The sequence below is a fragment of the Nicotiana tabacum genome, chromosome 5, assembly GCF_000715075.1.
Source record: "Nicotiana tabacum cultivar K326 chromosome 5, ASM71507v2, whole genome shotgun sequence".
Classification (NCBI taxonomy): Eukaryota; Viridiplantae; Streptophyta; class Magnoliopsida; order Solanales; family Solanaceae; genus Nicotiana; species Nicotiana tabacum.
The window spans coordinates 35112345-35125612 of record NC_134084.1 but is presented as its reverse complement, the minus strand read 5'-3'; the positions used below and the strand labels follow the sequence as shown (position 1 = coordinate 35125612).

Here is a 13268-nt window from a genome sequence, read left to right as displayed (position 1 = left end):
AAAATAATGATAAAAGCGGTTTATAAATAAAAAGCACATAGGCTAGCATGTATCAAAATCAGATAAAATTAAATACAACAGTTAAGCGACCGTGCTAGAACCACGGAACTCGGGAATGCCTAACACCTTCTCCCGGGTTAACAAAACTCCTTACTCGGATTTCTGGTTCGCGGACTGTTAACAGAGTCATATGTTTCCTCGGTTCGGGATACAACCGGTGACTTGGGACACCATTAATCTCTCAAGTGGCGACTCTGAAATTTTAATAACCAAATCCCGTTCTGATTGTCCTTTAATTGGAAAAACTCCTTTACGCCCTTGCGGGGTATAGATGAAAAAGGAGGTGTGACAATAAGTCTCTTTAATTTAATAGAGAATTTATTATTGGATATATCGTATTGACAAATAAGATGACAATGTAAAAATTACACGGGGCACCCTATTTGGTCGTCCCCATTTAACCTATACCCATTTTTTTTTAAATGTTTTTTAACTTGTACCCACTTTTTAAATAACTTCAACCCATTTCTCCTCCTTCGTTTTCTTCTTCTTTTTTCTGCTGTTGTTGGTGCTGCTATGGAACTTCAGTTCATGGAATGATTGCCATAAATATGAGCTATAAAATTAAAAAGTAGAGAGCCCAATTGTTCTTATGTGAAATTTTTCCTATTTTATGTGCTTTGGATTGGATTGTGCATAGATAGATTTGTTAGATGATAACAATGGGATCGTGTATTTACATTTTTGCAAGCTGGTTCATTTTTACGTCCTATCTTCACGCAAATCGTCTACTATCTTGAACTGCACATATTGTGAAGCCAATGGTTTGGAATATGCTTCCTTTAGTAGTGAAGTTTCTGGAATTCGTTGTTGTTTGCAGTCTATATTATTAATTAATAGCTAAGGCAAAACAAAAACTTCGCCAATTACAAAACAAAAACTCGCTAATTACAAAAACAAAAATTTCAGCTCTAGAGCTGAAGTTCGCGAGTTACAAAACAAAAACTTCGCCAGTTACAAAGCAAAAACTTCAGCACACTTGGTTCAGCACACTTGCTACTTTAGGCCCGGCTACTAGAATGCTGAAATTTTGCGTGATTGTCTTTGCTACTTCAGCCCCGTATGCTGAAGTTATGCGGAAAAACGGGTACGCTTGCCATTATTTTTGCAAAACGGGCACAAGTTAAAACGTAACACAAAAAGCGAGTATAGATGCAAACGCATTGAAATTTATTAAAGCAATAGGATCGTTCAAACAAGTCCTATCATAATTTAATTTATTAATATTTTTAATATTGATCCGGGTAATTTCTTCGTATTGTCAAAATTGGTCCCCTGAATCTCAGCTCCATCATCCAACAAGGCCTCTACCATCTCCGTAGGAGATCAATTATACGGATTTTTAAAAGAGGGGTTTTACATTTTGACCAAAGGGTTTTGCTTTGGAGATGCAAAACCTCATAATTATAGCAGAATCATCAGTTTGAAAATAGAAAAAATCATTCTTTTTACTGCCCCTTTGAGATTTTCCTTTTTTTGTGGGTGGTACTTTTTAAACATGGGAAATTTATTTGTCAAGAAACCCAAGATCACAGAAGTAGATAAAGCAATTCTGGCTTTGAAGACCCAAAGGCGTAAACTTGCACAATATCAGCAACAGGTATATACCCTTTTATTGCAAATTACAATTGTTTATGGATTCATTGAGAAAGGTTTTGTCTTTCTTGTTTTTCTCTTTTCTGTTGTTGTTATGTTTTGTGTTTAAATGCACTTTTAGTTTTGTTGTGCTAGTATTTAATATTTAATATAGACTGCCTTATTTTATCAACTCATTTGCTGGTAGAATCATGGTCAGTGAGATTCATATAGGCGACCCAAACTTGTTTGAGACTAAGGCATAGTTGTTGGGTTCATCCTTTTGGAGGATATCCAGGGAGTTAGTTTCTTAGTTTTCTTCACTAATTTATACACACAGAGGGGACATATGTACATACAATATTTCTGTTGTAAAATGATGATCAGAAGTTGCAATCATAGGCGGATTTTTACGCGATGGGGGCACAGTTTCTTCTCAACCAGTGCCCTTAAAGGCTTTTAGTGTTCAGGGTGCCATGTGTTTTAAATTAACAATTTTCAAGGTAGTGTTATCAAAGGCGCGCTTAAGCCCTGAAGCGGGGCTCAAAACATATTGAGCTCTTCGCCTCACTTAGTGGGCACTTCAGCATTGCCATCAAATCTCTAAGGCATACTTTTCCTTGCAAATGAGCGTAATCCTAAAGAGGCCACACTAAACAATTGATATTTCACTTTATTATAAATTTTCTTCAATTTCTTAGTCCATATATTTGGTATTAATGCTTATAGATATTATTTTTGGACTACACATACATATTTGCAATTTTTCTCCATTTGCACCGTTCTTCGTTGAAGCCCATGCTATATTTGCGCTTTGTGGTTAAAGCTCCAACATACCTAGAGCTTTTTTGCACTTTTCGCCTTTGATAACACTGTATACATATACATATGCAAGATTTCTGCCAAAGCTTACGGGGTCCGGTGACCCCTCACTATAACACATAGGTCCGCCTCTGGTTGCAAGTAGTATCTTTTTGGTTGCTATATAAGTGCGGCGCAATTCGATATCAATATTACTGCTTACATCGGGAGGCATGCTTCTCTCACAGTCTCACCTTGATCCCCCCTTCACCTTTTTTTGTTTACCAGAGATTAGAGGGGGTCCTTTAAACTTGGTTTGAATTTTCGTTCTTCTCCTTTACTAAGAAACTAGAGTTCATTACTCTTTTTACTCAAGTTCACGAATTTTATATTTAGTTATATAAAAAGGTTGCTCAACCTGCTGTGTTTGACTCCGCAATTTCCCCACGGTACAAGACAACCTTTACCACAGATCCTTGAAAAGACATAATGCTAGAACAAACTGAACTAGGCTCTTTTTCCCCCTTTTTACACCTGTAGACTGTAGTTATTCATTGTTTTGCGCTTCAAAATCTGTAACAGCTAGTGTTTTTTCCCCATAAATTAGGCACCATGTAAAGGCTTTTATGTCGGATTTTGTATGAGGTAGAAGAAGTTTTTGGAGTTCCACGAAAGAGAGATAAGGTGGTCATCCATGAGAGATTAAAACGTTCTCCATTTTTCTAGTATTTTTTTTCTTAGTAAAGTGCAATTGTTCATAATCTTAAACTAAGAAAAAAAAAATTACTGAATTTATATGTTGGTCTCACGCCAGTTTCTGTTATTGCTTTCAGTTGGATGCTGTCATTGAAGCTGAGAAACAAGCTGCAAAGGACTTGCTACGTGTAAAGAAAAAAGAGAGAGCACTTTTAGCATTAAAAAAGAAAAAAGTGCAGGAAGAATTATTAAAGCAAGTTGATGTCTGGCTCATAAATGTTGAGCAGCAAGTAAGCAATTCTTGTTGAATATAGTTCCATACTTGTCACTGGTCGTCTATTGATGCAGGGTTTTCCCTTCTAGTTGTACTATACCAGCCATCTATTTCGTATTTCGTATTTTGTATCCTGTATTTCATATTTCATATCTCTTATATATTGTTGTTGTTATTGTTGTTATTTTTATTACGCATTTTTATGGCACTAATATATCATCTCCTATTGCTTTTTTGAGCCGAGGGTCTCCTGGAAACAGCCTCTCTACCCTTCGGGGTAGGGGTAAGGTCTGCGTACATATTACCCTCCCCAGACCCCACTTGTGGGATTATACTGGGTCGTTGTTGTTGTTGTAGAAAAAGAAGAAGTCTTTCTATTAAGCATATTCATTTGCTTTCTGATTCAGCAAACAAATTTATTTAGTTGGCAGATATAGAACTAGCAAGCAAGCAGAAGGCTGTGTTCGAGAGTTTGAAAACCGGAAATAGTGCAATTAAAGCAATACAAAGTGAGATCAACCTAGAGGATGTTCAAAAGTTAATGGATGATACAGCAGAGGCAAAAGCTTATCAAGATGTAAGCTCTTTCACAATATGGTTCTTTTTTTCTTGTGTGATATCTGGGAAGTCTTTAATACCTGTAAAAAAAAAACAGAAAACTTCCGCTTGAAATATTCAGGGTCTACTTTTGGGAAATGTTGATACACTCCAAAAAAGTTCAATACTCTTCATTCTGAAAGTTCAAATGGCAAATAATTCTCCATCTGGTCAAATCTTCATTTCATCGCATCCTTTCCTTTTCAAACTTTTGAAATGATATACTGGTAGTGTGAAGGCATATAACCTTTTAAAAAGGTTACTTGTAATAGATAATAGCCAATTAACTACTGCTCTGTGGTTTATTCAGTGGTTTTATCATGGGGAACAGTCTAGATATATATAACGTAAGGACTTTTAATGATCATAGCAGAATTTTTTTGTCAATGTTGAATAAGGGAAGGATCAGTGTGCACATGAATCAGATAATTTGCTCCTTCTGAGCAATATACGTTAGGCAGCTTCCCTTAATTGATGTAAATCCTGATCCTCTCTCTTATTTACCTATTTGCATCATCTTTCCTATTCCAATCAGTATTATTGTCATCAAATGCTCATACCTATGGACCTGTTCTAAAAATATTTCAAATTGTTTGTTGAGCCCCACTATGTGGGATTACACTGGGTGTATTGGGGGGGGGGGGGGGGTTGACATGGACAAAGTCGGGAAAATCTCTGAAATTTATTTCAGTCTTGAACCATCGGACATATAAGAATTCAGAATTGACTCTCTTTTGAAAGAAGATCTTTTTGTCTCTTTATACCCAAGGGTATGACCTAGTGGTCAATTGAGTGGGAGTAGAACTATGGGATCTCAAGTTCAAATCCTAGTAGAGGCAAAAGAAACACTAGGTGATTTCTTCTCATTTGCCTAAGCTTGGTAGGTAGATATACTCGGTACTTGTACTAGTGGGAGGTAGCAGATACCTGGTGGAATAATCGAGGTGCGCACAAGCCAGCGCCGAACACCTCCGTCATCAAAACAAAAGGAGATCTTTTTTGTTAGGTTAGCCATACATTTCTCATGTTTCTGGCAATTCACATGGGGTCATTAAATAATAATACGTCTCAAATAAGAATCTACAATGCATTAAAACACTCTTGTTTTCTTCATTGTGGACTTGATTAAGAAGTAGACCTTTTTACTTTGGGATTTTCTAGAGCTTCAAAAAGAAAACTCTTTTATTTTATTGCATGTTCTCATTGTTTCTGGTGAGGTTCCAAGAAGTTGTTCTCAATTAGTCACTTGCACTTAGTACCTAACCATGTTCATAACTTCTTTTTGCTAACTAATTTTAAACTGTTTCCAAGCATTTTTAGTAATTTTGATAGGTGAAAGCTCATCATTCATGCACCTTGATCTTCTAGCTTGTGATTTTACTAGGTGCAACATATGAAGATTAGGGGGTTGATTATATGCTGGTGGACATTTTCACTCCTACACTTCCATTTTCATTTCTTTCTCCCCCTATATCTTCATGCTTTTTCTTCTCTTTTCTGAATTTGCAATACTCAGTTTGATGAACAGAAATGTTCTATTTTGTATGTTACTGTTGCTGCTTATTTTCTCGTAGTGAATAACAAGTGCTATCTCGAAAGATATCAGCTTACCGTACAGCATTCTCCATTTTTAACTTCCTTTGGTTTGGCTACTTGACTGCTATTCCCTTTTGCCAGGAAATCAATGCAATTCTTGGAGAGAAGCTATCTGCAGAAGATGAAGATGAAGTTTTAGCAGAATTTGAGAATCTCAAATCTCAGGTCAGTTTGCTTTTAGTGCAAGAATTTTGTGCTAAAGCTCTTTTTTTATTTTTTTCCAACCAATTTTTTTTATAGGTAAATAAATTTATTAATACTGGGAACAACTCCCATATACAAGTAGTACACCAAAAGTAGAGAACCTACAAAAAATGTATGATTCTCCATAGAAATGTCTTCTATTCAAATTGAAATCTCACGGTACACAAAAGGAAGCTAGAAATAAGAGATTACTCCTCAAACGCATGAAGTCATTCTCTATCCCAGTAAAAGCTCTCTTATTTTTTTCCTTATAGCCCACATTAGCGCTAATGGGCAACATATATGCCCCTTGTGTCTTGTCGACTCTATTTGGTTTGGTTTGGTTTGTATATTTAACAAACTCTTATAGTTGGTTTGGTTAGTTAGTATATTTAACAAACCCATATAGTTGGTTTGGTTTCTGTTTAGATGAAAACCGAACCATGAATCCGCTACCTAATCACTTCACCTATCCTAAAACTCATCTTCCACATTATGAAGTCCAGGAACCAGTTTGTGTGATCGTAAGCATTCCACCTATCCTCTTGTTTCCGCTCTCTTCAACCACTCCCTCTTATCCTCTTCTATTAGGTGGAACTCGAGCCTTCCTAACTTAGTCCTCCAGCCAGCCTCCTCTGTGGATAATACATAAAATCCCACTATTGCATCTTTAACCTAACTCAAAAACCACATGTTCTTCACACCCACAAACTCTGAAAAATTTCTCTTCCTATTCGCTATTGCTGCCTTATTGAAGAATTTTGTATTAGAATTCCCTTTTCCAACAGCACTACTCTCAATTTGTTTCAAGCTTGTTTCTCCTCTTCGGCTTTGCTGGCATAGCTAGCTGTCTTTTCAAGTCTTTCCTCTCTCATTCCCCCTCCCCCAACTCTCTCCACTCTTTCACTCTCTCCTCCTCACTAGCTCATTTGTAATACATTTATATCACCTCTACCCACCCGAAAACATCTCTATTCTACACACTGATGACCCCTTCTAGCATCTTCATCTTCTTAGCAAGCTGAAATGATTGTTTGTCCATTACCTCGTAGCTATTCTACTATCTTGTTACTTTGCCTTTGAAATTCACTGCCTTCAGTCACAGGTTCTCGAATTTAAAAGGGGCTCTCATGCATCTACCTTTACTTCCGTCTAGCATGATAGGTGAGTGGTTTGAGCTGGGAATGGAATCTGAGCACATTCGGTGACAACTCCTCCCATGCTAAGAACTCCAATAATCTGTCAAACTTTGATGTTGAGTCCTCTGCCTTGGCTCATGTGAATTCTTGTCCCTATATATGGAAGATCAACAAGAAGATAATTATATATAGATAAATTCCGAAAGATCCTCCTTTGCACTAGTCATTGTCCTACACCTCATTCTTTCCTTAGGGAACCTTATAGTATTGAAGTCCTCTTATAAAACCCAAGGAATATACCACTCCATTGGAGAAGAAGACATGTCCTCCCAATAACCTTCCTTAGACCCCTTGCCCACCGGTCTGTACATGCCCTTGAAACCCCACAGCTCTCCACTTTCTTGGTTTCTAATGCGGGCCAATATGATCCAACCAACTTCTGGAAAAGGAAAGCCGAGACATGCCTCAGGGCTAGTGTCGAAATGTAACAAAAATGCGTCAATATGAGCATTACTGAGGTATTTGCTTCTTCACGTGAGGCACTCACCTTGCTTTAAGGTGTGCCTCCAGGAGAGGCACGCACCGCTCTATGTCTCCCTCTCATTCAGTGAAGAGATACCACACTTAAATGATTGATTCCAATATCCAGTCTGACAGTGTGCTACAATCAGTAAATGACAAAACGTTTGAATGTATTTTTCTGAAGTAGGTGTGGCTGTGTTTATTATCTTGTTCAATTTGAAAAAATTCAAAAGCTAGTTCTCAAGCCACATAGTTGAAACTCTTACGAGACAACTGTAAGCCTGCTAGAAACTGTTCTCTTGATGCTTTCTCCTTCATTTGGAGGAGCAAATGATGGAATTATTAACAACTGTATAGAAGATTCCCCCGGAGGTCGTGAAAGGTTTCAACACCTTGAAAAACTTCTATTTTCCTCACCGCTGATATACTGATACTATCATAGACATTATTTGTGTGATCTCTTGTCATCACCAGTCTGATGTATTTGGTGGTAACAAGCGGTACTTGAATTGAGAAATGGAAAGACTTCGCTGCATGAGAATGTGTTTGCAACTGATTATTTGTGCAGTGTTTCATTTCCCTCAGCATGATAAGATTATCTTAAATTAGCTGTCAATTTGTTCTCTTATTTCATCCCACAAACAATTAGTTTGGCACAAATTTTTTCGGATTTGTTTTACAAACTTCAGTGACATAGGCAGATTCTGTTATTCTTGTTTCAAGAGTCTAAGTGTCAGAAGCTGCTAGCAAATATCTTCTGCACGTTCAGTGTTAATCATCATAGGTTGTGGATTGATTTTACCACCGAAAAGATGTCCAGTAAAGAATAAGTCTAGCGAGAAATGTTAAAGAGAACGTACACGTAGAAGTTGCTAGCTCTGAAGAGTTGTTAAAAACACTTTCTTATTCTGAAGTAATATTATATTTTTAAAACGTCAGGAAAGAAGATATTTTAGTTGTAAAATATTTTCTTTTTCCTTTTTTCCTTAGTTTTCTTCCAATACCTCTCAGTTGATCATTTTCTATTTCCACTCTCCAGTTTCCAGCTGGAACATCAACATCGTTCCTTTTTTACTTGAATTATTGACATTTACTTGATGCCTAAACTTTTTTGTAGTTAACTGCGCAAGAGCTGCCAGAAGTTCCTTCTGCAGCACCATCTGCTGAAAATGTGGAAGAGAAATTGGATCTTCCTGATGTACCTACAAAAGCTCCGGTCATTGCAGATGCTGTTACTGAGGATGGTGAAGATACTTCAGCAGGAGTTACTATGCGAAAGAAAGGTTTCTCCATTTCTCTTACTTGAATCTATACAAGCATGCTTTATCTGCATAAGCGATGTCTTCTAATAATCTTTTTTTTGTCTGTCCAATTTTGCACAGTTATGGAGGAACCATTACCAGCTTGATCTCTTTGCATCTTGGTTGAAGTTCTCTTGATGTTAAAAAGGATTTTTAACTCCATGTAACGTATACCGTTATTTGGTTATCTTGGAGGTTTTTGTATTCTCTCTTGTGACTGTACAGTTTGTTGGTTTTGTTGCTGACATCATATTCGAGGTATCATATTTGTACAGGGTGTTTTCTGAGTCATTGACCAGTATTTTCGATTGGCATATCTGAGCTGTTTCCCTTCTATTATCTTGATACAAAATGCAAGAAACTAATTGGTTCTGCTTCAGTTTGATGCCGATTTATCTTAGTACAATCTAACTAATCCTATTTTGATGATAGAAGCGGCTAGGTTACATGCTTAGCCTAATATCCCTGGATTGATATTGGATAAGAAAGATTTTGCCTTTTCCTTCGCTCAATGAAGAATACAACAACATACCTATAAAATCCCACTAGTGGGGTCTGGGGAGAGTAGAGTGTACGCAGATTTTACACCTACCCCGAAGAGGATAGAGATGCTGTTTCCGGGAGACTCTCGGCTCAACAGGAGAGAGAATAATATCAGAAAAGAAACAAAAAAAAAGACATATAACAACAAAAGGTGCCAGAAAGAAAATAACAACAACGAATAAGTGAAAGTACAATAACACAAAACTATGCAAAATAATAATGTGAACACAACATAGACTATTAACAAACCTAAATAAAATTCTATCAGACTATCCGGTACAAAAAGGGAAGAACTCAATGAAGAATAATACAAGAGAAAATGTTAACTTTTGGATGAGAGCGTGACCGCTCAAGAGTGATAAATTTGGATATGTTTGCCGTTTTGTGCATCAATTTATGGATCTATGATTGTGCAATTTGGTAAAAATAGCACGGTATAGCCAGTTTCGGACTGGTCATTCAAAAATAGCCAACGTTTACCAAGTCAATGAAAAATATCCACTATTTTGCTGCAATAGAGACCGGTCCAGCATAATATACTGGAGTTCGGTGCACCTGTGTATGAACTCTAGCATATTATGCTGGACCAATATACTTTGCTAGCTCCAGTATAATATACTGCAGACTAGAGCACCGGTGCTCCAAACTCCAGTATATTATGCTGGACCGGTATACTTGCTAGAACTCCAGTATATTATGCTGGAGTTCTAGTGTACTTATGCTGGAACTCCATCATATTATGCTGGAGTTCCAGCATACTTATCATGGAACTCCTGTATAATATGCTGGAGTTCAAGTATACTTATGCTAGAACTCCAGCATAATATACTGGCGTATTTTTCGGGTTTTGAACAGTGTTTTCGCTCAGATTTATCTTTACATAAAAAGTGGCTAAATTTCGATTACTTTTGAAACTGAGCTATTTTTGAACGACCAGTTGTAAATCTGGCTATTTTGAATTTTCCCTACAATTTGCCTTACTGCGCACAATGCGCTCTAAGCAAAGTGATAATAGGCTAGATTTATGTAATTTGGCGATTGTTTATGCCCCAGCTTAATTATGTTTCAATATTATAATATAGTTAAATGATGAAAAATGGACTCTAATTGTGAATGTCACACGTTACAGGAGTGAGGAGCTTGTATGAGGCCTTAAAGCTGTGATTAGAGCTACATTGAAGCAAGAAAAAAAACCCTAGGAGTTGAGTACGCAAGAAGACAAGAAAAAGAATAGTTAAAATGAAGGCCTGGACTAGCGCGACCGCACTAGACCAAATGGTCGAGGCAGAATGATAGGGCATTAGCGCGGCCATTAGCGCGGCCGCGCTAGCCCAGTTCCGGAATATTAATTTTCAAGGGTAAACTTGGAAGTCTGGGGGAAAAATTCACTTAACCTATAGAAGGTCAAGCTCGCCCAAGGAGGGGCTATGCAGCTTTTCATAGCTTAGTGCAAGAAAAGGAGAGGCAAGAGGCAAGAAGGAGAATTCAACATCAAGTTCTTCCTTTCTTTCTTTTGTTTTATGATTTGTGATGAATTTGATTATTGTTGTGATGAACACTAGTATGAATAGCAAAATATTTAGTCTAAGGTTTGATGGAACCTATTGAAGGATGAACTTCTTGATTATGTTAATATAGTTTGCCATTTTAAGCTCTATTTGTTCAACTACGTGCTTGTTGTAGTTAATTGACAGGATCCTCAATTAGCTGTGCCTATTTAATGTGCATAATTCGGGAGAGAGTGCATATTTAGGTAATTGTTGAACAACACCACTCCCAAAATATATGAAGGATCAATAATTGCGGGTTTAAAGGCGGAATCAGGGATAACGAAGTCTTGGGTGTAATCTAAAGTGAGCTGTAATAAATTAACCAGTTAGCGTAACTCGGGAGAGTGCGTCTAGTAGATTATCGTGATTACTCGGGAGAGATTTACGGTAGTAAGAATTGATAGAGATGATTTGGTGAATCTATGTGAAGCATAACCGGAAGAGAGTCCATCAATAGGGGAAATCATAGTCTTAGAACCTTCTCTTAATAGTTTACAACTCAATTATAGTTATTTTTCAGTTGCTTATTTACATTCATTCGTAGTTAGTAGAAATACCCTCAATTTTGTATTTACAACGTTTGAGAAGTTGATTCCGTGGAATTTAGTAAGTCTAACGAGAAGTAATTGATAGGTTAATTCCTTGTGGGTTCAACTCTGGGCTAAATACTCAGATTATATTTGCAACGTCTGTGTGTTCTTTATATAAGGCATAGTTGGGTGTGACCAAATTTTAGTGCCGTTTCCGGGGAATTTAACGGTGTTATCAATTACAATTGAAAGAATTACAAAAAAAATAATCTTAGTGTAGTCAATTTTATCTATACCCAATCTTTACATTGAAATTTTAACGTTTGTTGACTTGGTTGCACAGGTGCATGCCTAGAAACTCATCGAGAATTGGTGAACTATTTGAAGCATTATCAGATCATGAGAAAGTTTTCAAGGCCTTGAACCGGGCCAACCGGAAAAACAAACAACTGAACACTTCGAGACAGAAATGGGAGATCACGAAGAGAACCCAGCTGTACTAATAGCGCCAGTGGCACCTCTTGTGCCAGAGGCAACTCTCTATGACTGGACACAACCCACAGCTGAAAATCTGGCCACCTCGATTTTAGTCCCGCAGATACAGGCTGAATCATTCCAAATCACGAATAACATGCTGCACTTGTTGCAGAACAAAGGACTATTTTCGGGGTCACAAGTCAAAGATCCTCAATAGCACTTGAAGAATTTCCTGTCAATCTGCAAAACCCAAAGGCAGCCCAACGTAACTCCGGAAGTAATCAAGTTGTTATTGTTTCCATTCTTAGTGACAGGAGCTACCCAAACCTGGCTAAACTCACTCCCCATAAATTCCATAACAACTTGGGAGGAGTTAGTCAAGCAATTCGTGAACAAGTTCCACCCACCCAACAAACCGCTCAACAAAATGATTAAATTTTGAGTTTTAAACAAAGACCAATGGAGACACTGCATGAAACATGGGAACGTTTCAAGGGGATGCTGGTTATATGTCCGCACCATGGTATTCCAGATCTGATGTTGGGGCAACGGTTTTACATGGGATTGTCATATAGCGTGAAGAACATTGTTGATGCTTCAGCTGGCGGAGCATTTTTTAGCAAAATATGGAGAGAAGGCCAAGGTTTGCTTGACAAGATGACACAGAATTCAGGATGGATAACCAGGAATGCACCTATCACTCCAGTGGTGCACTTAGTGCCCTTAGATCCATCCAACTCTATGGCTGAAAATATCGCCACCTTATTGACACATATGAGCATACTCACCAAAAAGGTGGAAGAGTTAGGGCAGAAGCAGTAGGTACACATTGTAGATACTACCAATGGGGGCTTGTGCACATCGTGCATTAGTCAGCCAATTGGTAACCAGTGGAATGCAGAACATGATCATCATCACTACCTTGAAGATATGAACTATGTGTCGAATTATGGAGGCCAGAGACTGGGTAGTCAGAATTGGGGCCAACAGAATCAGCAGTACAAGCCAGCCCAACCACAGTTCAACAATGGGAACATGAAAGGTATGAGACCCCTAACAATATGGCACCTTACCCAAGGCCGCAGGGATATCATCTTCCTCATCAGCAGCAACATGGTGGAAGACAGGAAGATGAGTTTGCTAGACTTGAAGCAATGATACAGCAGGTTATTGGGTTTAATGCAAAGATTAGTGAGAGAGTAGATGCACATGATTCAACGATCAAGAATATTAAAATGCAGATGGGCCAAATTTCAATGTCTCTGAACAATCATCCTCATGGGACACTACCTGCAGACACCCAGATAAATCCAAAAGATCAAGGCCCGAAGTAGCTGATGGCGGTGAGTCTACATAATGGTAGAGATTTGGATGTAGAGTAAGAAAGGGCTCGAGAAACTAGACAAGCGGAGACACTCATACCA

At 37.9% G+C, this 13268-nt stretch overlaps 1 protein-coding gene and 1 non-coding gene across 2 annotated transcripts; one reads left to right on the top strand and one right to left on the bottom strand.

The window, feature by feature from the left end:
* Positions 1–1300: 1300 nt before the first annotated feature.
* LOC107818109 (vacuolar protein sorting-associated protein 20 homolog 1-like) lies at positions 1301–9123 on the top strand. The gene is made up of 6 exons (XM_016644047.2): positions 1301–1660; positions 3270–3422; positions 3831–3983; positions 5681–5764; positions 8561–8726; positions 8826–9123. Exons 1-6 carry the CDS (start codon positions 1559–1561, stop codon positions 8849–8851), a joined length of 684 nt encoding a protein of 227 aa, XP_016499533.1. The 5' UTR covers positions 1301–1558; the 3' UTR covers positions 8852–9123.
* A 3141-nt stretch (positions 9124–12264) lies between these two features.
* LOC142181345 (small nucleolar RNA R71) lies at positions 12265–12371 on the bottom strand. The gene has a single exon (XR_012710012.1). It is a non-coding gene; the product is annotated as a small nucleolar RNA R71 (small nucleolar RNA).
* Between the last annotated feature and the right edge of the window lie 897 nt (positions 12372–13268).

Excerpts from the sequence above, each read along its gene's own strand:
- LOC107818109 (XM_016644047.2), top strand. The coding sequence starts at position 1,559 with ATGGGAAATTTATTTGTCAAGAAACCCAAGATCACAGAAGTAGATAAA. Across the intron at positions 3,423-3,830 it reads TCATAAATGTTGAGCAGCAA|TTGGCAGATATAGAACTAGC; the intron begins GTAAGCAATTCT and ends AAATTTATTTAG. Across the intron at positions 8,727-8,825 it reads AGTTACTATGCGAAAGAAAG|TTATGGAGGAACCATTACCA; the intron begins GTTTCTCCATTT and ends AATTTTGCACAG.